The sequence below is a fragment of the Oryzias melastigma genome, linkage group LG11 (assembly GCF_002922805.2).
Source record: "Oryzias melastigma strain HK-1 linkage group LG11, ASM292280v2, whole genome shotgun sequence".
In the NCBI taxonomy this organism is placed as follows: Eukaryota; Metazoa; Chordata; class Actinopteri; order Beloniformes; family Adrianichthyidae; genus Oryzias; species Oryzias melastigma.
Window position 1 is genome coordinate 16,686,283 of NC_050522.1, and position 25,358 is coordinate 16,711,640.

The window sequence follows — 25,358 nt, forward strand, 5'->3', positions numbered from 1 at the left end:
TCCTAATCTTTGTCAATAATGATAATAATGATACGTGGTCAGTAAACAGGCAGAGGTCAGGACACCGAGGCAAAACGGAGAGTCGAGGAGGTAGGCCGGAGTCAGGACGCAGAGAGACAGGCATAGGAATAACACGCTCAGAATGTATGCAGGGCAAAACAAGACTTCACAGCAAGTCAGAGTGTGAAGTTGAGCCTAAATATTGAGGCAGTAATGAGATGATGGGAAACAGCTGAAGATGATGAGTCCAGGTGAAGACAGGTGGTGAGGTCAAAACTCAGGTGAGCGCTCCCTCTGGTGGTTGGAGTGAGAAACAGCAGGTCGATCCATGACACTATGATTCAAATGTGGAAAACTTTGATTTCAGAGATAATTACCCTAAAAAGATTAAGATATTTAGGTGGAAAATTTGATGTTTTTTTTAAAAAATGGAAAAAGATGTGGGATTGTTTGATTACTCAGTCATAGTTGTGAAATTTGAATTACTAAGGTCTGCTTTTATTGTTGTGATCCAGGGTGTTTATTTGTTTTCTTAACTTTGTGTATTATTTATAAAACTTAAAAAAAAAGAAATGTGAGATAAGTGTGTGTGTTTCGTGGGGGGTGCTAAAAGGGCAGCTGCCCCTGTCCCCCCCATAGCTCCGCCCCTGGCTGCAACACTAGTTAAATTAATTGAAAAGAGTACCAAGACTTTTAGGGATATTTAATCACTTAGTACACTTTTTTCTTTATTAAAACGTCACTGACAATTTAGGAAATGTTTAGAAAATGCATTAAAAGGCCTCTATCAATCATTAAACTGTGAAAAAGTAGTGAAACATTTTTTTTTTTAATTAAAAAGTCCAATTGAATAAAACTGACATTTTACCACTCTTCTAATTCATCATAAAACCATTTATTCGTGAGTAGGAGTGACAAAACATCTGATTAAAAGCTAAAATAAGCTTATATTGGTGATTACATGAGCATGTCAGAGCATTTACGGTCAGCCATGCATGTCTCTGGCTCCTCTACTGACGACTGTCCAGAGGAATTACTCTCCTGTGATGGAGGGGAACGCTGACACAGCAAAACCTAATAAAAACGGAGCTCACCCCGCCTCCACCCGCTCTCCCCCAGCACAGGCAGGCATTCTCCCCTGTTTGTTTCAATACGTCGGGCTAATATTTTGGCACCACAATGACACAAAGTTTGGTTTGGAAGAGATTTTTTACTGGAAATCAACACTAATGTGGTATTGCATTTTGTGCACATGACAGAAAAAAAATGAACAAGAAAAACAACCAGGAAAAAAAAGTTTTACAATTTACACAGTTTGTCATAAATAAAAACTTCACACAAGTACATGCAGCGGTTCATTTTCCCACTAAACACACAACGACAGAGTAAGTGTCTGCTGGAGGAAAGGTCGTGTAGCTGAAAGGCTTTTATTTTTCAAAGTAATGTTTGAAATATCATTATTATTAGTGATACTAGTGAAATTGGTCCTTTACATACAGTATTTGGAGAATTATATCTGAATATATATACTAGGTGCTAGCATCAAGCTGAACTGAGGTGACCCCTGGTTGAGCTCGTCTCATGAAAACGTTCAGATCAAAGAGGCTTCAGGTGAAAACGAAAAGTCCGGCTTTGGTCAATTTCCTCTTCTCCCCTTTGAGGGATTTCCCAGCATTCAAAGTTCACAACCTGCTTAAGATTGAAGTGCAATGTTTGCACTCTCAAAGTAACTAAAATGATAGTTTTTTTTTGTTTGTTTGTTTTGTCTTTTATTCTGATGCTACGTCCACATCGGGCCTGTGATGTTTTCAGAAATGGGCTAGACGGGAATTATTATATGTGCTTGTAGCTTATGGTGTCCAACCAAAGAAGAATGAACGCCAGAGCTGTGAATGTGGAACCACACAACAAGAGTTACATGTGTTTATGAAGACTTTTCGTTGAAATTGGCTCAATGCGGCCAGTGTGAATGTATCTTAAATACTGCATTTACGTCAGACGAGTGTGGTGCGTTCAAGAACACTCTCTACGAGGTTTTATGAACATGCAGCCGGTGCTGTTCACACCGCAGCTAGAGACAGGGAGGGGATTCTTCTTCTTTTGTGTTTTTACTGTTCATAAGCGCTCGTCCGCCATTTACAATAGGTAGCGGCTCGGAGCGAAAAGTCAAAGTGGTGCAAATTTCGGTCCATCTTTTTGTTTTCGAGCTCTGTTTCAATAAAACTTGGTGACGTAATAATCCCACTAGACACAAACTGCAATTATGAATTTCTCTTTTGTGGTCATGTTAACAACGGTTAGTACTTCCGTGTTTTGAAGTGGACGCCACCCACATGTCACTACCAAATCCAAGCCTCTGATTGGTCACAGTTCGCGTAAAAAATTTCAACTGATTGAACTGTGACATCAATGAGCTTGTGATTGGACTAAAAAACTTTAACTTTCAAGGCGTGCTCAATTGCTGCATACTTTGTACGTAGAGCCCAAAAATTGGCTTAAAAACGTAGTAGTGCGGCTCAAGGGTGAGAGTTTTAACTTAAATACGTATAGACTTCTCATTGGAAGTGGTTGCTTGAACGCATGTTTCTGAGCCCGGTGTGAACGTAGCATGGACGTAAAATTAAGAGATGATTGTCTCACCAATGAGAAATACCAATTACTGCAAATCTTTAGATTACCTTATTGTGATGAAGAATCAGTTGACGGCATAAGACAAAAAAACCTCTAGAGTAATCCTCTTTTTTCTGCGGAACTCCACTCATCTTCTCAGCTATGCCTCCAATCCCTCCTACTCTTCTACCATTTCTGCTTAGTCATGCCTAAAGGGGGAGAACTTAAAGATCACAAGATGTCAGAGAAAAAAATCCTTTTGAAGTTCCAGTGAAAGCAGGTGAAGATGTAATCACAGGAAACCTGCGATAAAGACATCTGAAAGGCGCTCCGACACTGTAGCAGACAATTCCACCAGACATCAGAAACGGTGGCACCAAAACGGCCATATATACAGTAAGAAGTGTTAGCTAAAAAACAACAAAAAAGAAGTGGCTCCATCAAATGCACAAAGACCCACATTGTGGCACAGACTGAGCTTAGCAGCACTACACAGCTTCTGATGTTGGGTTAAAAAAGCAAAATGATGTTTTGAAGGCTTTTTTGAACAGCAAACAAGTGTGTTTTCTAGCATAATTAAGCAAGAAATGTTGCTGTAAGCTAAAAACTGTAACAGATGAAGACATTAAGACTGTGTTTGCAGCGATGAGCTTCTTTGATATTCAACGCATCAGAGATAAAACAGTGGGTCAGGAATGCAGAGAGGCTCTCTGAGTCTACGCTGTCTGATCTTTGGTTAACAGACCAAAAGGGGGAGGAGCTTGGTGACTTGGGTTCTCGGTGTAATGTCACGTCCTGCAGCAAAACCTTCTCGTGTTTCCAGTGTCTGCTCTACGGTTTTTACAGGAATGTGTGAGAACTAAAACTCTGTTCAAGTGTCCTCTGAAAGCCGGGGGGACACGTGAGGCTCTGCCTTTGTGCGGCTGACAGGCGAACGTCAGTGCGCTCATCTATGATATATTATCGAGTTACGCCGGTCGAGGGTGTGTCTTCTCTGAAAGGGACTGATGTCTGATAATCTTGTTCATAGATTTTCTTGTGGCTTTGGTTTTGGGTTTCTTGATTATAGATTTAGAATAAAAGGATCAGATCAGACTTCAGATATCTCAATTTTCAAATTAATGGATATTTCTCAGAGGATTCTGGGATGTTTGGTAGATTTACCTGAGCTCCATGATCAGAAGCTAAAACCACTTTAGCTTCATGCTTTTTGTTTTTCTTTTTAAGCCATAAATGTTAAGTTACAGAACAAATGAGGAGGAAAACAGGAGCTTCAAACATCCCCAGAGGGAAGTAAAGGCATGAAAAGGAGCCGAGTCGAGTGGATTTTGTGTTCCAACCAACTCGGGATGCATTGGGATTCTTGCTTCTCCTCTCGGAGGTAAAAACGTCCAACAAAAGTTCAGGCTAAAGCAAGGATCTCTAGCAAGGGCTCTCGTCTTCAGATGTGTCTGCGGCGGTGGTGGTGGTTGTGCATGTCCTCGATTGCGATTCTGCCCCACACGCCGATCACGAACGCCTCGATCTCGCACTCGTTTGCCCCGCGAGCAATGCGGAAGAAACCATTTTCTCCCCAGTTCTTCCCCCAGGAGTTGGCAGCGATCTGGAAATGAAAATAGATAAATCAGCATCTGCATTAGATATTCTTATGGTTAGCTAAAGACCCACTCTGTTAGAAAATTGTGGAGTTTTAAAGGGTAAGCAAAGTGTAAAGCAACTTTTTTTGGCTGTTGGCCTCTATAAATTGAGGTTTTAAAAGTGCTGTCTGTTGGTCCTTGCCACATTTTCAAAATAAACTTCTTTAATTTTGAAATTATATAATACCATCTTTCCTGCTGCCCCCTACAGGTTGAAATGAAGTATTACAGTTGAATTTTGTGATTGGTCAACCGGTTTCATTTCAGAAGTTTCCCCTCATTCTGTAACGGTTGGTCGTTAGCATGTTAGCTTTAGCATGGCTTGTAGGTGTTGCCTTCAGGTGTAAAAAATCTACTGGCTTCCACAACTTTCCTCTGGACTCGGAAGTTTGGGTATAAATTTGGCCTGCCAAGTCGTGGCTGCAGAAGCCATGGAGTGTTAAGTTAAACCCTTTACCCGTTTCCCATTGATTCTCTGCAGTAACTATGTCCTAGATTTTGGCTAAAACGGCGTAATCATAAATAAAAGACCACTTACAACCCTTTTACTATCGATCAAAATATGATCAGAATGGGACTTTAAAAAGAAGGAATTTAAAAAATGTGAGATAAAGAGCTACAATCAACTAATAAAAGTACAAAAAAACATTTATTCTATGTATAAAATCTTTAACTGCTTTAGTTTTGTAATCAAAATGGAATAAATCCCAAAAATATTTACCCTTAATTTTTTAATCTGAATTTCTCCAAGATCTTCATTTTTAATATTGTAACAACAGAACTAGACAAGTGTTAAAGGACTTACCCAATATTTTCTTGGCGTCCCATCATAATCTTTGTCTTCACCCCATCTGTGCACAAAACAGAGAAAATTATGTCAAAAAGCAACGATAAAAATAAACACCATCAATATTTACATCAAATGGACTACCAAGAATCCCCTTTTCCACGAAGAGACTTAAAAAGCTGAGAGCTGACTTCTTATTTTTTGTTTACAGCGCTCCGGAATGATTTATTTTTGGCTGGAAACATGTTTTGGCACCCCTACATCATTCCAGAGAAAGAATTCCCTACTCTGCCAGTTCCCCCCTCCAAAGAAGAAACAGGAAGGAGAGGATAGGTTAGCAGGAAGTGGATGAAAACCTTCGTAAACACTTAATGCTATATGTGAACATTGTTGTTAGTTTTCATCCCTGGCATAATCTATTTTTGTGAAAGTTGGCGACGACTCAAAAATCTCCATCTTTCACTGGTCCTGCCCCCCCTCAGAAATCCAACAGACACACACCAGCCCTAAAATGTTCTTCTGAAGCCAATTCCCATCCTGTTTCTGCATTACAAGCCTTTTATTTCCCAGGAGGCTCTCTGTGCCCGCTGGCTTGTTATCTTTTTGCCATGGAAAAGAATGCTGGGAAATAAGCTGGATGATCTGTCTGCCAGCTGAGCCGGCTGCCAACATAACCAGCCCTCCACCAGCGAGTGAGTTCAGCGTCCATGGAGTCAAACGTCACAGACGAGAAGCAGACGCTTTGAAAACAGCTACAAACAAAGAGGAGCCTGAAAATAGACTTGATAAAATACAGAGTGACGGCACACGTCCTCCTCCGTGTGATTCTACTTGACAGCATCAACCTGTACTCTGATAACTTATCAGGAACCGTAGGACAATGATGAAGCATACCGCCGTGCCCGCGCCCCTCCCACTCTGCCTCACCCAAACACCCCTCATCCCATGCCTGACCTCTTCCCCGGAAAATTGATCCCGCTCTCTGTCCGGTGCAGAGGGGATCAGCACCCCAGACAATGCGCTTTCCACTACAGTGGACCTCAATGCCTTTTCCGCAAACTTTCCCAGGCCGTGGGCTTAAAGGAGAGCAGAGTTTTGGGATTTGGTCTATGTAAACACATCGATGTTCAGGACGAGCAGGTTGAAGCTCCAAACGGTACCGTCCTCCTGATTATGACACATACTGTTGTTTTTTGAAAAAAAAAAGGCTTTTAGTACTTCTATTTGTGAGGAAAAAAATGGTAGTTATTATTAAACTAAAATGCAAAGATAATCTGGGTGGAAAAGACCACCCAGAGCAAAGAAGCTGCTGTAGATCACAGGCTGGGGTCTTTTTTTTTGCTAAATTTATTTCTTCTTCTCCTGAAACAGTTGTCCAGGTCAAGAAGAGGTGACAGAATGATGGCCAAATGTCACTCTTTCACCCACCCACCCCCGTCTCAACCGAGCCCTCAACTTTCATTTGAAAAGTGAGACTTGTGAGCAGCAACAAATCACTGTCGAGACATTCCTGTGTCTTTACCAGCAAGGATGGACCAGAGAGAGGAGCCACGTCAAATATGTATATCTGACGAAAAACGCTACTTTTCTTGGTTGCTTGATGTCCTCCCGACAACACTTGGAATCACATTAAAAAAAAGAAAAAAACACCAATGGGGCAGAAGTTGCTGCGTACTGCAACATTAGTATTTTAGCTTGAATTTGAAGAGAAGAAAAAGAGGGGAAGGAGAACCGCCAGTGAGGCAGATGGTCCGATAAATGGCAGAAGACACGGGAGACACAACATGGCGAGAGAAGATAAAAAAACAGCAGTAAAGGCTGGGAATGAAGTGGGAAGAAAGGTGGGGGTGGGTACTTCCAGGTGTGTGAGTCGTCTACATGCCTGCATATTTGTGGTTACTGGATGGAGGAGGGGGCCACTGTCTGGGACAGATAAAGGAGTGGAGCAAAGGTGTGTTTCCCAAAGCAACATTCTGGGAAAGCTCACAGAACACACTTGTAGATTTAAAAGACGCCTGAAGCCATTAGCTGTTCGATACGACATTACAGTTCAGGAGTTTTCGTTGCCAATACTTTGGGATAAGACCCCTTGGCATGAGCTTTTGCTGTAAATTAGGAACTTACCCAGTGATCCTGACCGAGTGTGTGCCATGTTTGCGGTATTGTGGCGGTTTGGTCAAGCTGACGTCGGTGTGTTTGTAAATCCCATTCTTGTAGACAAAGAAGTCCTCATGGACCTCCATAATGGCTGCAAGGACAAACAAGCAAACAGATTTACTTAGCTAAATATCCAATCATTGTAATGTCAAACCTTGATGATCAAATCCAAAGATCTGACATTTGGAGTTATAACTAGAACGCTCCACTTTTTATTTTGTTTATTTACCCAACCGACTGGTCATTGATGCTTTTTTTCTCTACACCTAACCAGAAGCCTTGGAATTATAATTTTAAAGTCTTTAGTTTATCAACTGTCCATTCATATATCCATCTTTCATGGAGTTGCTGGAGCCTATCCCACCTACTGTTGGGTGGCAGGTCACTTTTCTTTTCTTATCAACAGAGTATTAGATTTAACCAGTCATGTTGATCACTGATTTGAAGTGTTTTTTTCTTTTTTTGACCCAGGGAAAACTATATCATATAAACTCATACTTTTTCTAATGTAAGGAAGCAAGTAATTAAAAAAAACAAAAACAAAAGAAAGTATTTTTTCTAGAGATGAGAATTCAATGCACCAAAAGCCTGTGTCCTCTCTTTTGTTCAACCCTGATTTCAAAGTTAGATAAAGCATACAAAGAAATTATCCATTATTTAAAAACCTGCCAGAGTTGTAGACTGGATATTAAATCAAACCACAGCTGTAAGCAAGGCTTTTTGGAAACAGGTTGGTAGCAGGTGGGATAACTGTATTTATCATGACTAGAACTGTTGTTTTCCATTGGAATGAATTACCTAACCATACACTGTATAGACTATATTTTGTCTAGTCACCCATCAATTTCAATGGGGTTTTGGTGAAGCCAGTTTTTTAAACTTCTTGGTCGTCATGATTTTGAAATGAGCAAACACATCCGGTATTAAAACACATCTAAGAAGACCCTTTTAGAGATGACTATTGAATATTTACATGGCAGTAAAATGACCTTACAATTCTGATCCGTGTGATGAGGAGTTGAAGGTTGAGAGCCAGGACAAAACCATTAAGTTCAAACATGACATCATGAGGTCATTCACTCCACAAGCAGACATGTTCAGATTTGTGTGTCTCCAAGGACTGTTGAGCGTTTTACTTTTCTGAACAATAATCATTTAAAGTTTTATTGAGAAGTAAATTTAAGGTGAAGACAAACACAAAATCACATTTAGACATCAATTTACCTTGGACAGGGCCATTGTCCATGATCTCCTTCATAATTTCCTTTTCCTGAGAGAGAAAGAAAGCAGAGGGGAAAAAACTCATCAGGCAAAAGACAGAGAGACCAGTGTACAGATCATTGCACATAAGTGAAAACAGAGGATTGAATATCATCTCCCAGATGCTAAACGACAGATAACACAATTGAGTTGAGCGGGGCCTGCTGCTCCTAATGCCTGCTTTGGGACATCAAGAAGTAATAAAAAAACAACAGACTCCAATGATCTTGCAATGCTTCAGCTGTCACTTAGACCGGACAGATGCGGGACCAGGACATTACAAGTAGGCTCTAGTTTCAAGCTAACGTCAGGATATAGGGGGAATTATGAACCAGAATGTTGTATTAAACGAAAAGATAATCATGAGGAGGATGAGAGGGGCACCGCTTTCTTATGTGGATTCACCCTTCTCAAGGCAAGCTTATTAACCCGATGATCGGCGTGATCGTCACTGACAAGAGAAGGAACACGCCCCTTCAACCCATTTTAACACTGCTATTGGCTAAGAAATTTCAAGTATCCACTTCCAATGAAAAGTCTTTACATGTTCAAATGTGTGTTTAGGGCTTCCGTGTTTAAAGCTCTTGCAATCGCACATAACTTCACAAGTTTTTACAACCATTTTCGTACATACAAAATGTGTGTCTGTTGAATACCAGTTAAATCAGGTCAAATTTGGACCAATCAGGGATTTGGATCTGGTACTGATGTATGAATTTGGTTTGTCTGGTGAACGTCATGATTTGTTTTTTAAATAGGGATAACCCAAGGCCACTCTCCTGACATGATGGTAACTCATATCACCACTGTAAGGATGTTAGCAATGAACCGAGCTGTTTCCGTTTTGTGCCAAAATCACATGAATTGCACCACTTTGACATTTCGCACCAAGCCTCTTCCAACTGTAGGTGGCTGACAAACCAGTAAACAGTAAGAAAAAAAGAAGCCCCTCCCTGCTTGTCCAGTGTGAACACCATGGGCTAAACACCCGTCCTTGAATATGCGTCAAATGTGTGGTGTTTACACAGATTTAGAACAAGGGTGTCAAACTCCAGGCTTCCAGGACTGGTGCCCAACATGTTTTCCAACCAACCACCCATTAAGGCTCCTCATTGGCTAAACACATCTGATCCAGGTGATCAACAGCAGATAAGGCAGAGTTTCTAGAGAAATCAGCGGGAGTCTTTGCCCCTGAGGCCTTGAGTTTTATCAAAGGGATCTAGCTTTTTCCAAATACATTGGCTGATCAAAAATCAATGAGATGGAGTTACTGCAATCCTTGGACCAAAAGCGCAAATCTCATTTCAGGTCAATATTTGAGCTCTGAAAAATGACAGACACTGAAATCGAAAAAAAATCTTATTATATCTTAATGGACTCCTTCCTTTGGTATCGTATCATACTAGAAATGATGGTTAATTCTTCGGTGTCATACCTCATTTGGTTTTCACTTTTAGAATACCTTTTAAAAGTGAATTAAACTTCCATGAAACAGGTAGCTAAGAATCATAAAATGCCTCCTCTTACACCTAGTGGCAGACTAATGCTGGTTCTTCATCACCTTTGAAAAGAGAGTCAGTAAAAGTGTGTGGAAAAGTTGGGCAAAGCTTTGTCCTGGTTTAATGCTCGACTGCCGGGCAGAAGTGTGAACATGAGAATTCCTGTCAGGAAATGTTTGTGAAGTCCTCAATGCTTCATGTCTGTGCATGCATGTGGGGGTGGAGGGTTCCTGTTGTTTTTTTGGGGGGGTGGGTTTAGGGAATACTTACATTAGAAGACAGCCTGTATGGCGGTGTGGACTGGTAGATGTCATTGTGGTAGTTGTATGTGTTGGGGCAGCGCTGCGTGGCCTGCCGCTTCCCTCGGCCAACCGCACGGCTCTGCATCATGCAGCGGCCCACCTCTGCAGGCGCCTGATGTGGAGGCTGGTACGGGTAACAGTTCTCTGTTACAACCCTGTTGGATTGAAGGAAAAAATGAAATCCTCAGATTTATATCTCTACACAGTGATGTTTACAAAGTGTTGAGGAGGTATTGCTAACCCGCGCCGGCGGAGATACCACCAGGCTCCGTCTATGCGTCCTCCAGCACAGCCTCCTTGGTTTCGTGTATCGCAAGAGATGAGATTTTGAGGGGACAGCTGAGGGGTCATGTGCCCCATCGACTGGATGGAGATCCGGTCCGACGCCACAGCTATCAATCAAAATAACCATTTGTTGGGAAAATCTTTGAGATCAACACAAGAGTGCAGTCTTTTTGTTTTTTTGTTTGTTTGTTTTTGCTCAAGCTGTGTCTCTTCATTGCAGTGATGTTATCTGATAGTTGGGGTATTTAACCGCATCTGGTCATGAAGTCTCACCTGCAGTTGAGAAAGCCCACGAAGCAGCACAGTTGCCCTGATCCAGAGGTTCGTGAATCTTGTTGGGCCACTTCTCTGATGAGTTAAAGTAGCGCGGCAGTTGATTGTTCTTGGGATCCATGTTCATCTATAAGAGACGACCAAATTAAAGTCTATTGTTTGAATGTCGTTGGGGTGTAGAGTCAACTTTTGCCAAAATCTTACAACGGGTTCACACTGCACGCAGAAGTGTCATGAAGCAGAGTGAATCCACTTCACCTCCAGTTCACACCAGACGCGTATTTTTCCGCGCTGATCGACAGGCGCTTCTATTCACCTGAGGTTATTTAGAGCTTCTACAATTAATTGACATTGTCCATCTTGACTTGTTGCCAACTGCTCTCTGCCTCTCTCTCATTGATTGTGTTTTTAGAAATCCAAAACCACACCCTGCACCGATCCATAGTTGGCCCACTTCATTGATCTGTATGTTTTTTGTGTTGTGGCCGTTTTTTTGTGCGTTTACTCTAGTTTTATCTCTACAGTCTGTTTACATACAAAAATATGATCGCATTGTCAATAGGTGTTTTTTTTATGGAAAATTGATTGTATTTTGAAAATTGACTGGATTTCCTGGTGTGTCTTGGCGTAACTTCCTGACAGGATTGACGCGGAAACGCCAAAACAATCCCTGCACTGCGTGAGCCGACCACCGAGAGCCGCGGAGCTTCGCGTCTGGTGTGAACTTCACCACAGGTTAACAAAGGCCTCGAATGGAGGTGGCCTCCGTTTTGCGCCGCTTCCGCTTGCAGTGTGAACCCAGCGTTACATCATTTAATCCAAACTCGTGAAATCAGCTTTGGACTCTGTTGAATTCCAAACATTTTTTAGATTTATAGTTTTAACAATGAAGAAATTGCAATATGTAAGTCACATTTTTATGTTTCTTATCCTTGACTGTTTTGCAGATATAAGAAAGTACATTTAAAATTTTAAAGACAATTAAAAAAAAAAGGAATGTACCACTCTCCAAAACTGCATACACTCTACTAGAAGTGAATTCCTAATATCTGCTTGGGATAAACATTACCCTCAACTAGATGTATTTCCCAACGTTCTGTGAACGTTCTGTGAACTATGTTCATCTCTGAGATGCTGAAGCTAACCCACCAGATTACATAAATTTTGCAGTCAGTAGAAAAGAATTCTTTCCTAAACAATTAGGAGCGTTTCGCCAAAGGTCAGATGAGAACCTTTGATCCAAATCCTCTTTGTTCCATCAGTGTAAACTCTAATGCATGTTCTTATCCAGCTTACAGGCATTTGCTTGCAGACAGATGAGCTTCATCTATTAATCTGCGCCTGAGACTTGAACGCTTGCCCAACGGTGGTGTCTAATGAAACGGCGGCGCTGGCTTTCTCACGCACGCCATGGCTCTGATGCAGCCGCTTGAAAAAGATAAAGCGCAGACTAACACCTGATGCAAATCCGAGGAATGTGCCGCCAGTCTGCGATTTGTGGTTGTGGAGGGTCAAAGTCCAGCAACACCTGTTGTGAGGACGGAGTCATGGCGCTGCAGGAGCAACGGCCTCGTGTGTGTTCCTGTGCACGAGAGTCGCTGATAAACTCCAACAGAATCAAACAGAAAGGAGACTGCGGCAAGGCGGAAGGCTGCATTTCCTAATGGGCTGCAGTCATATTAGTAGCGCAGGTACGGACAGGCTGATTGCGGAAAAAGGAGTTTCTGGGTGGGGAGGGATTGATGCCTAAAGTGGGGGAGGTGTACGCTGCAGCAGAAGCTCTTTATTCTCCAGCCAGCCACCATCCTGGCCCTCATCTCGTTCGTCTGATGTTTTGGTTCCGTCTTATGTAATCTGTCTGGGTAAAATGTAAACAGAGCCTGAGCGAATCAGAGCCGGCCGAGCTTCTGCACAGACTCCCGATCCTCCATAATTAAGTGGAAAATGTTTTGCAGGTTTTCAAAACAGCATTTCCCTCATCTCTAGTTCATGGGAAGCATGAAGGAGCTTGTAAAGGAACGGAAAGTCACAGCTCAGCTATAAAAGCTTCATTTTTGTCCAAACACACACCTGTTACTTAAAACTTCCTGCCTCCATCACTTCCATTCAAGCTTTTCCCGCCTCAAATTTAATCTAGGATGTGAATGGTATCCTAGTTTTACCTCTGTTATCCCTGCTTTTTAGTTTAATGGTGAAAAGCAGTGCGTGAAAATGACTGACTACTCAAGACCACAACAATGCAGCCACGCCTAGAAGAATACGCTGCTCAATTGTCTTTTTTCTTTTTTAATGGGACCATAATTTACTAAATTAACTTCAGGCTGCATTTAAGAAAACTCAAACCTAGTTATTGAACCATTTACTCGAGTCACAAAACAACTGTTACAGCAAGCTAAAATACAAAGAAAAAAAACTACCAGACCAAGAAAAGGAGATGTCTCGTTCATTAACTTGATGTATGCGAAGACCCTGTTGTTTTGTCATCTTACACAAAAAAAAATCACAAATATCACAAATGTTTTCAGGCTAAATTGTACAGGGTAAATGACCAAAACTAAGAAAGTCTGAAAGGGGCAGATTTTTATTTACATCCTGAGTTTGTCCAACTTAGATCTCTGCATTTGTAAAGATGAATATTTCAGCAATATTACTGAATAGATATCAAGTATTTTAAGTCACAGAAATGCTTCTAAACTTTTAAATTCCATTCATCCATCCATCAATCCTTTCATTTTCTATCTACAATCCACCAATGTGTCAATCCATCCATCTAATCATGGTAAATGGTAAATACTTGTAAAGCACTTTTCTACCTTCGCCAAAGGCCTAAAGAGCTTTACAATCACAGACCCATTCACCCATGCAGACACATTCACACATTGATGGTGGCTCCATGGCTTAATACTGGCACCAACCTACCATGGACATTACAGCACATGAGCGGACAAGGCAGGAATTTACCCTGCGATAAGGCGGTCAGCCAATCAGAACCGACCACCCTGCCTGTGCACCATGGGCTCCCTATGCATCAATTACACTGTTGACCCATGTACCAATCTACCAACCCAACAATCAAAGCATCTATCCACCCACATCCATCTATCTATGCATCAATTTATCTAGGCCCACCTACTAACCTTCAAACCAACCAACCAGTCCAGCCACCCATCCATCTATCTACAGATCAACCAATCTTTCAACAAACATACCAATCAACCAACCAATCAACCAGTTTACCTACCTATTCATCTATCCATCCATTTACAGAGGAGTTTTTCTATCAACCCACCTAACAAAATATCAACCAAACAAACAACCAACCAACCAGTTCACCCATCCGTTCATCCATCTATCTACGGATCAAGCAATCTGTCGACCCTGTACCAATGAACCAACCAACCAATCCACTCACCCATTTTTCCATCATTCATCTGTCTATGCATCAATTAATCTATAGGCCTATCTATCAACCAACCAATCCAACCACCCATTTGTCCATCCACCTATTTACAGATCAATAATTTATCGACCTACGTACCAACCAACCAATCAACCAAACAAATGATACACCTACCCATACATCCATCAATCTATTTACAGATCAATTATTCTATCTACCTACTTACCAACCAACCAAACCATCCAGCCATTCATTCATATATTTGACTCCATATCATTTAATCTATCAACCTGCCAACCAACCAATTCACCCACCTGTTCATGTATCCATCCTTCTACACATCAATATATCTATTGATATGCCTACTGTACTAATCCACCAATCAACCAACCAATCAATCAATACACCCATTCGTCCACCTATGCAATCAAGGTCATCCATCCATTTGTCTATGAGATCATACCTGAATCTCGTTCATGTTCATGATAGTCCTTGAGGGTCTCTGTGTTCCCAGGCGGTAGCGGATGCCTTCATCCAAAGACATGCCATAAAACTGACTGTAGTTTGCTGCCTTCCACCTAAAAAGGAATGAAACACACTTGAACTCTCCGGAGCACGAATGCAAACATCCAACTGGCATCGTCTGCATGAATGCTTGTGTGCTATGTTTGCCTCTTACCCATAGTTGCCTCTATTGACTGCATGGATAGTGTCGGCCTCGATCAGACAAGCGTTCTTCTCACAGTCCCAGTGTCCCGAGGACCCACATGTGCTACAAGAGGATAACAGATAGAGGAGGTTGTTGACGTGTAATAGTAGCTGACGCGTGGGCGGAAGCATGAAAAACACAACTTAAAGGATAAAAGACTTCACCAGATTTGTCGCAATTCTCAAAACAGAAATAATTTTTTGAAAGGAATGTCAGCACTTCATAGGAGTGGAAAAAGTACAAAACTGAAAAAGCTGCAGAACACTGATCCATTTTTGGTCACAAGAGAGCAAGATGTTTTTTATGACCAGTAGGATGTTTATTTTGGTCGTGCTTTGAAATAATTTACATTCTGATGACTCATTCTGGAATAAAAAGAAACTGCACATGTGAGGAAGTAGTGATGATAAACAATTTTAAAGACATTTTATCCCACTTTTGCTATTTTCTTAAGTTTTGTTTACATTGGAGCATCACCCGCAAAAACTATCTTGATTTTATTTTCAGATACACGTGTTCCATAAAAACACTTATTTAACATAAAAATATTCCAACTAGTATGTTTAGTATCGCCGTGGGTTTTCTCAGTCCTCCATGGACTTTGAAATAGAAGTATCCTGGAATGATTAATCGCCTCTTCCTTCCTCTAGATCCAGCACAGCCATGACACGGAGGACCACGAGGTCAAAAATGTATGCGTGTTTACTCGTAGGTTTGGGACATAATTTTTGACAGATTTATGGAGTCGAAGTGTGACTGAAAATGAAATATAAGTGCTGCAATGACAAGTAGGAGACCAGATTTAACAATCTGGGTCAGGCTTCCTTCTAAAGTAGACATCTCTAGAGGGAACACAGCTGGATTACACGGGATGTGCTGCCTCAGCGCTCTAAACCAATCGAGTATAACTCTGTCTTTGCAGCATCCATGTCAAGTTGGATGGTCCCAACTGGCATTGGCTGCTGTCCACTTTGAAACTTTGATGTTAATGCAGATAACATTTAGAGACTTTGCACCTCATTGCAAGCATGAAGTGCCACATTTCAACTAGCTGAGAACAGAGAAAGTGGAATAATGAAGAAAAAGCTTCAGCTGTGAATCTCATTAGGCTGTCAGAAAAAGGAATTACTCGTGGAGACTTCACATCAGCCAGAAAGTTCAGTGGAGGTACTGTTGTGTTTCCTTGACATGACCAAGACTTCCTTTTTCTGTCAAAAATATCCCTGGAACTGATAAGAATAGGCAGAGGCTGCCAAAAAAGGTCCTTTGGAGTGGGATGGGGGTAGAGGGGTGCTTGTTGGAGTTGTGTTCTCCACCCAGCACGACTAGAAAAACACGGTTGAAGAGCAAATTAATGAGCGGAGAGTGGAAGTAGGAAAAGGGAGATGTTTGTGTTTCGCTGTGCCAAACTCATGGTGCAAGAATTTACGTGCCCATGTGTATTGCTTCAGCAACCACGTGCGAGGGCGTGTGTGAATAAGAGTCTTTTGTTTGATGGTGAAAGAGGAGACTTAACATGTAAGTGCTGTTTTCTCATAACCTGGAGCTCCTGCAGCTTTTTTTTTTTTTATCAATTATTGACATTTATAAAGGATTGTTGAGCACAGGGTATTCCAACAGTTTATGAACATCTATTTATTTCTGATTTCCTGACTATAAAGAACCTGTTAAGTGTAAAGCATAAAAAAAAAGCTTCCCAAAAAAGTTCAAAGGAAATAGAATCTACTTCAACAACACAGAAATGCTGCAGTCCTTTAAGACACAGCAAAACAAGCCCCAAAAAGGATTTAGTACAAACAGATTTAATAAAGCAACATTTTGTAAAATATTTTAAAAGAAATACATGCCTTAATATGCAAAAACAGAAGAAAATTAGGTTCCTTTTGGAAAATTGCTTATTTAATATTTATATTTCATTTCAAAGTAGTTTAAAATGGTATAAAAATGTAAATTTAACGATTAATTTCAGCAAATACTGCATATATAAAGGTCTAAAATCATCAAAGTAAATCGTTTCAAACATGTATATTGAGTTATTGTATATTTTGGTTGAGCGTGTCCATAAGAATTTAACCTCTCATCCTGTACCACTGACTGACTTGAGCCGTGTTGGGCTCATTTAGACTTAAAACAAAATACTTCATTGAGATCATCTCAACTCCATGTCAAGGTCTTTAAGTGAAGACATTTCTTTTTATTTGCTAAATCTGTCCTTAAGAAAATCAACAGTAAGGAGATAAAATCAAGGATTCCCGCATTTGCCAAAAAACAAAACAAGGAAAGATTTGTGTAAAAAGATAGGTAAGGAATTCTGAGCACTGAAGGAGATGTGGGTTTAAAACCACAGACAAGAAACCTCACAATTAGTAAAAAAAAAAGGGAATATGAAAATGAATCAATTTAACTACAGATGGAACATTAGCATGGACATTTTTTAAATCGTTACATATTCTACATCTGTTACTAATTGTTTTAATGACTAAGTTTTGCATTTATGCACACTAACTTATATTAAATGGGTGGTGACCCTGCTTTGCCTTTATTAATTAGATAAATTTGATACAGCATCAGGTCAAGTTTTCTCTGAGTTAAAGCCAACCACCTGCCTTTTAGACTCAATTCCACCATCACTGTTAAAAACATTTTTATGACTTCTTTGAGTTTAAGCTCTTAAATATAATAAACGACTCTCTCCAGACAGGTGGTGTCTTGCCTTCTGCCTTTAAAACAGCAATGAGGCGTCTTCTGAAGAGGAGAAATTAAAATCCTAACACCTTTTTACAATGATTGACCAGTATAAAACTTATCACTTCTGTGTAAAATCTTATAAAAATAGTTTTTGTCCAATTAAATGAATGTTTAAATAGAAATAATATCCATGACAGCTATAAATCAGGTTTTAGGACAAACCACAGTATAGAGACAGACAAACATTTTTGTAAGTATGGATACATGCTCCTCATGAAATCAATTTTGGGGTTCCCCAAGGATCAATTTTAGGCCCACTACTTTTTAATCTTTATGTGTTGCCACTTTGGGACGTCACCAGGAGGCATTTGTTTTGATAACTACGTTGATGATACAAAACTTTAGATTGCTGTGTCTCCTGATGACGAAGATTCAGTCAACATACTTCTAGACTGCATTTTAGACTTAAAGTCATGGATGGCAGAGGACTTCTTCAGCCAGGACGAAACAGATGTTTTAGTGATCGGTTCTGAAGACAAGAAGGAGATTTTATCAAAACTAAAAACAAAAAAAATGTGTGAAAAACCTGGGTATTATTTTTGACTCTGAGCTCAAATTTATTCCACAAATTATGTGTTTTAAATTGTAGCCTATGTGTTTTTTTATTATGTTTTCTTTGCTTTGCCTTGCTTAATTTAATTTAATTTAATTTAATTTAATTTAATTTAATTTAATTTAATTTAATTTAATTTAATTTTATTTAATTTTATTTAATTTTATTTAATTTTATTTAATTTTATTTTATTTTATTTTGTTTTGTTGTATTTTATTTTATTGTATTATATTTTATTTTATTTATCTGGTTAAATAGCTATGCTGCTAAAGATTAGCATGCTAACGTGCTAACACGTGGGCCTTTCTCCAAAAAAGTAGCAGCTAATGTCGATACTTACAAAATTTATTTTGGGTTGAAATGAATAAAGTTTACTGACCATAGTTTGACAGATACATAAATGTTGGCTATATGCAGAATTTAATAAAAAAAAACAGAATGTCATTAAATTGTGAATTACTACTGAGAAAGCTTACAATGGAACAGCAAATCTCACCAAAAGGGAAAAAAAAGAAAGAAGATCATAAGTTTTGAGTGAAACTTTTGTAGTTCCAAAGCACATGTGGAAACAATGTAAAGCTTTACACTTGGAATTAATTAAGAGAAAATTCATGATTAATGTTCAGGATTTTTGCGGTTGAGGCTGAACTTAATGTAGGAAAAACGCACCCATACATACCATAAGTTACAATTTTCCTTGTACGTTTGTCCTGTGTAGAATTTGTTCCCATTTCTAACACAGACGCCTAAGAAGAAAAAAAAAGAGTTTATTAGATCAGCTTTTGATGGGACTAAACTCAATTGATCCCACCTCTAATCCAGGCATAAGAGACACAGACAGACTTGTGCATACACTGTATTTAAACATAAATAGCACTATCAAACTCCTCACTAATGCATGTGCGTTAGCTGGCCGGATACAATCATGTGTACACACTTGTGTATACAGCTTATGCGATGTCTTAGGGGCTCTGAGCCCCAGTAATCCAGTGTAGGAATGTGGTGTTAGTTTCTTTCCTCCCTTCCCAGGCTTCCTGGGCTCTCGTCATTCTTAAAACCAGCTTACACTCAACCTCGAGTGGAAAAAGATGGAACATTGTTACATAAATGATTAAACTTCAGAAAAGTCTGAGCTCTAATATTTAAACGAAACCATGACGCCATAAAAGTGACAGCATTTGGATTCTGCTGGACTGAATCGTAAACCCTGCCTTGGTGACGACTTAACTAGGTGACAGATTAATGAGGAGGTTTATCGATCATGTGATTTACAGTGGACTGTGGTGTCAGGGTCAAATCCATGTGGAATTTCAGGAATTAACTGGCTGATAATTTACTCTGATTTGGCGAGAGGCCAAGAGCAAAATGGATGATTTATTACTGAGACACTTGCTTTAAATCTGTCATCTGTGAAACATTAGCGCATCTGTAGAGAACTGTGAGTGAGTTACATTTCTCACACACTACAATAGCATCGCTATTAAAGCAACCAGACAAAAATAGTCCTGCACCCCCTCATGTGACGGGACTTTGGTCCAGACTGGGCACACTTCAACGCTTTCCCCTTAAACCTGCATGCTTCCCTCTACTTTACAATGTCTGTCCCATTCCCCACATAGCACAAATTCTTCTATAGTAACCTGTGCAGGTCCGTCACTCCACCCCCACCCCCCGATTAATGAGAAACTTGCTGCTTCCTGCTAACAGGTGATTCTCTGCAGAAAAATTGTGCAAAACATTTTTTGTTTTACTAAATTAACACTATTTTTTAATTAATTAAAAACTATATGAAATTTTTTAAGGGGGTCAGACAGGATTGTTGAAGGAATCAATCTCATTTCATATCATAATTTCTTTATAGTCTTTATCACAATTAATCAATCGGGAAAATCGCATTTAACCACATTAAAGTCTAACCACACTAGTTAAATATTTTTACTACTGCATACCCTTAAAGCTGCTTGAATAAGTTGAAGCACCCTTCAAGGTTGAAGGAAAGAATGGCTGCATCTGACTTTAGCAGCTCTTTTATAGGAATTTTTATTCTGAAAGTTTATTTAAAAAAAACTAAAACCTTAAAGAATAAATGTAAATGTTTACACCATTAGACAGTTAGTCTCAGATTAACGTATAACATCAAGAAAATCCTTTACTTCTTGAGAAAACAACGAGACATTATTTTAAAATTAGGAACATTTAACTTTTCAAAGACTACAGTATTCTATAGAAAACTATATGTTATGTAATTGATGTAAATTAATGTCTTTCTTCACTTATTCTAAAGCAAATACTTAACCTGAAAACTATGTTTACATATATAAATACTTGAGTATGCCGTCTCTCTAACAGCATTTCTAGGTAATATTTTTCAATTGCATGACTCTGTTAATCAATAAACACTAAAGTTTTAGGATATTTCAAGCAAAAGACACAAACATTGTGCTGTTTGTTCTAAATATAAAGGTGCAAAAGCAACATACCAATAAAAGGGGGTTGAATGCCCAGACAGTGGCCCCAAAAGTCCGGACAGCAGTCAGAGACGGTGCGGTTGCAGAACAGGTCGCAGTAGCAGATTGTGTCCAGGTAGGGCACAGTGCACTGATCATCTCTACCGGGACAGCAGCCTCCTCTCCTTTGACAGTACGACCCATACGGGTCTCTGATGCCGCCAACGTGTAAAGGCCCCGCAAGCTCCCTCTTGGTTCGCCTGGATGGGATTCGCTCCGAAGTGCTTTCTCCTACCAGCAGGAGCAGCGCAGTGACAGTCAACAGGATGAGCTTCATTGTAAATCTGGAAGAAGAAATAATAATAAAGAGTTTTTATGAAGTACATCATAACAGGAGAACTGCTGCTAAAAACAACAAAGCACTTCCTGCAGTTTAATTCATGTATGTGTGCACACACACTAAAGGAGGCTCAAGCTGAGTCTGGAGCTAATGATCCAAACATGTGATCCTTGAAACATGTCCACTCATTCTATCAGTGTTCCCTTCAAGCAGCCAAGACAAACAGCAGCTTAATATTATAAGTCGATGGAAAACTATCCCTCAGTGACTGACAGCTGAGTATAAAATGAAAAACTGTAAGGTTGGGTGTCATCATAGACGCTTATTTATCATACATTGAAAGATTCTCATTCTTAAATTAAGATTTTTTGCTATTTATGTGTAAAAAATTGGGAACGTTTGGAGGAATGAAAAAGGATCATGTTAGTAAAAGGATGCTGAGGTTGGATCAACCAGTAAAGAGTTCTATAATGAGCTTCATGGATCTATTGAAGGAGGAAAAAAAGTTCCATCTAATTTGTTTCTGCGTAAATCTTGATTTGTAACTCATACAATATATTTTATACAACTATGTGCACTTGCAATTGTCTATTCAGATGAACAAAAATACAATTTATACACACACACAGCTTAAAATTACAACAGCTTGAAACTAACTACACATACAAATATTTAAAAAGTATGCACCATGATACATGGACACACAAACGGCATTTACACACAAATCAGATGTGAGACTCTTCTCACATTTCCAAGATTTATGTGTAAATGATGCGTTTAAATGCTGCTAGAATGGTGGGACATCAGAGTTTTTTTATCAGCCGATTTGAACTTAGATTGTGACTAAAATCTAGTAAAAACTTTAAATTTTTCCACTTTCTTAAACAGATTTTAAAACACCCAGGGGTGTTTATTGGCAAGAGTACTGGTGATATAACGTGTATCGCGATCCATATTGTATCGCGATACACATGTCATGATACGGTACATACCATAATATATGCCTCGACAGTATCAGACAATATTTCACTATTTTTTTTAAATATGACATTTGAATTATCTGAATATTAATGTATTTTTCACAAAAGTAAAATACATGTTATTTAATGATCATAACATGAAGCACTACAACTGTATCTCATAAACAAGTTACTTTCACCCAAACAAATTCATAGTGCTTTTATTTTTGTATTTTAGGAAATATTTCAGAGGAAAACAAAAGTAAGACTCTACTACATGTTTGCTTTTAAATAATAATTAAGTATCAACTTGGCAGTAAATCGATACACATATCACCAAATGAAGTATCGCGATATTTCATTGAATCAATTTTTTTCTTTCACTACTAATGTGTAGTCAGTTTCAAGCTGGTGTAATGTTAAGTTGTGTTTATGTAAATTGTATTTTTTTTCTGACATTTTTGTACATGTGCACACAGCTACACACAACATTTATTGTATGCACACACAAATCGGATGGAACTATTTTCTCTCCATAGTTAAGGTGGCTGGTGTGATGCCGGGACCATGCAGATGGGTCGGGTCAATGGGTAAGTCAATGGGTGCAACCAAAAGACAAAGAAGATACATACTTGTGTCTGTGTGTGTGTGTATGTGGGTAGCTGTGCCCTCTTGAGGGGTTTAGGTTTCTGAATCATTGAGTTCCCAACTGAGGGGAGTGGCCGACCAGCTGCTTACATAAATAGGATCATTAGCTATCCAATCAGAACTCTGCTCACAAAAGGACATCAAGTGAGGCTCCTGAAAGATCTCTGCTCTTTGCGTGACTGCACCTTTAGATGAAATGAAAGCACATAAAAGGACGTGGCGATGTGGGATGGGCAGGTCCCGTCCTTTACACAAGTGTTTTGTTGTGGCAGACTGAACCGCTCAAAAAAAAAAAAAAAAAAACTCCAGTAGGCGACTCAATTAACTGCTGATGCCTTCAGGTCAATCTTTCAGGGATGATCTAATATCTCTATAGCTACTGTAAACAGGAGCTAAACTAAACCACATTTGTTCAATTTGCTGAAACGTATGTGTTCAATTTAGCTCTTATGACACAGCAGCTCTATAGTCAACATCAAAATTGCCCACTTAGCTCATTCGGTCAAAGATAACTGACAGATAACTGTAAAGTTAGACTTTTTTTAGGATTCTTTTATTGTAAATATTGTGTAGACACTGTTGTTCCACAGAAGCTGCCATTTGGCCCAGCAGGGTTTGTGACAGCTGGACCCACAAACTTAGAGGTCCTCAAGTCCTACAGATATACTGGACTTTACTATAGAATCAAATAGAATAGAATTTTATTGATCCCACAAAGAGAAAATTACCCAAACTATGTACTTTTAAACAATGTAATTGGAAAAATACTAACAAATGATTATATGTTTAATAGCAGATTGCTTCCTAAATGAGTATCCAAACGCTCCGGGCAACAAAGAAATGAAATCAGCGACAATTTAAAAGACAACTTCATATTAGATGAAAAAAAAAAAAAGAATTCCAAGCTGAGACAACCTTTAACTCCTGCTCACATGTCTGGCAGCTTCTCACAGCTGAACTTTAACACTACACCACCCACATGATAATGTATTCTGTATAACCTTGATTCCCTCTATTTAAAACAATCCTACTTTTACGATTAGTCCGTTCTTGGACAACATGTATGCTAAATTCAGAGAATTTTCCCTCTGAAGTCTTGGTGTGGGAGACTCAAGAAACTTGAAAAGAAAAGAAAACGCAACCTCACACCCAAAAAGTAAATATTTCGTAACAGTTTAAACTTGGTGTATTCAAAGTTTTCAGAAGAAGACAGAGGTTGGTGTTCTCCTCAAAGAAGAGAAAGCTGAAAAGCCACATTCATATTCTGTGCACCTGCTACAAAAGAGTTGTTGAAGAGTAAAAAAAAAAAAAAATTACCTCAGACAGGAGAAATCCCGGTTTTGTAATCCAACTGAAAAAGAGTTTTCTGTTGCTGAGGATGGGAGTCGCAGGTGTGGAGTTTGTCTATAGAGTCCCTTCTCTCTAGATCTGCTATGTCAGTCAGTGTCTGCCGCCTCTATATACAGACAGCAGGCTAACCACTCCCCCCGGCCCCAGTCCTGTCCCCTTGCTCAGCTGCCTCTCTGCTTTCTCTGTGGATCCCACAAGGAGACTATCTCTTCAAGCGTTTCCTCCACTTATCAATCTGACTCCTCCAAGTCATTCCACGTTCAGCCGCCTGCTGCTTCTCCCACTCTTTAGCCTCTCTGGGTACTTTCACCAACAGGCTCAGTGGATTTCCCCTCCACTATCAGTGTTTTCTTCCTTCTCCTTTTTTTTTTCTTTTACAAGCAGGGCCTACTTGGAAGTACTCCTAACCTCCTGCTCCTCCTCCTGGACACAGGTTGCATAACTTTACCTCAAGAAATGATGGAACAGATCCTTCTAGAAACCAACCCCTGCAGGAGCTGTTTTGACAGAGGTTGGAGGGAGGATCGTCTCTCCGGCATTCTAAAATATCTGATGGCTCTGTTTAAGGCATTAGCTTCTGTTTAGTAACAACTCCTTTTTTTTAGTCCCAATCTCGATCTGTTGGGATGCTTCCATAATGAGTTAAGTGCTGCTCATTCAATCATTGAAAAGCAATCAATTCTTTGAGCTTTTATGTTGAATTTCTTTGAGGATCCGGAAAATTCAAGAGGACACTTATTGATTTCAGATATCTTCTGCTGTTCTGGACTCAAAGGTTTCTATTGGGGCTCCAACATGGGGGTGCAGGAGGGCCCAGCTGGGCTCTTTAGCCCCCTGCTGTTTCGCTTGGTCAATAGGATCAGCTGCTTTCCAGTGTCTCCCACCGAATGGGTGGGGATGGGCAGGCAACTTATTTATGCCCCCCTGCTGTCGCTGCTTCACCTACCATACCTTCATTATTCTGGAGTAAAATGGGAGTTTAAAATAAATGGATGTTCCGTTTATAGCTTTTCTTAGAAACTACTGTGAGCACTGCTGTTATTAATGTTAGTTCCTGCAAGAAGTTTTTTTTTTTTTTGCAGAAAAATTAATGAAATTTTGTCCAGTTATTTGAAATAATTTTGATTTTTTTTTTATACTTCAACTGGAGATCAGTCAAATCATTTTAATCCATACGGTGACCTTGACTATGTTAAAAAAAAGATGATGTGTTCAGCAGGAAAAAGCTGAACCAGCTCAATCCATAAATAACTAATATAAGCATATTTTTTGTGGGTTTGAAATGAAAATTGGACAAAATCAAAAACTATGTTAAAAAGAAAAAGTTTGGCAAAGAAGAAAGAGAGGCCAGAGCAAACTTTATGAATGCATGTATGAATTTCTAAATAAGCAAA

General features: G+C 39.5%; 1 protein-coding gene across 1 annotated transcript; it reads right to left on the reverse strand.

Moving 5' to 3' along the window:
* Positions 1-1,190: 1,190 nt before the first annotated feature.
* tinagl1 (tubulointerstitial nephritis antigen-like 1) lies at positions 1,191-24,838 on the reverse strand. The gene is made up of 12 exons (XM_024259745.2): positions 23,932-24,838; positions 20,701-21,011; positions 18,900-18,966; positions 14,890-14,982; positions 14,674-14,788; positions 10,811-10,937; positions 10,494-10,644; positions 10,221-10,407; positions 8,416-8,461; positions 7,159-7,282; positions 5,053-5,098; positions 1,191-4,213 (listed from the first exon to the last, which is right to left on the reverse strand). The coding sequence occupies exons 2-12, from the start codon at positions 21,002-21,004 to the stop codon at positions 4,052-4,054; spliced, it is 1,422 nt and encodes a 473-aa protein (XP_024115513.1). The 5' UTR covers positions 21,005-21,011; positions 23,932-24,838; the 3' UTR covers positions 1,191-4,051.
* Between the last annotated feature and the right edge of the window lie 520 nt (positions 24,839-25,358).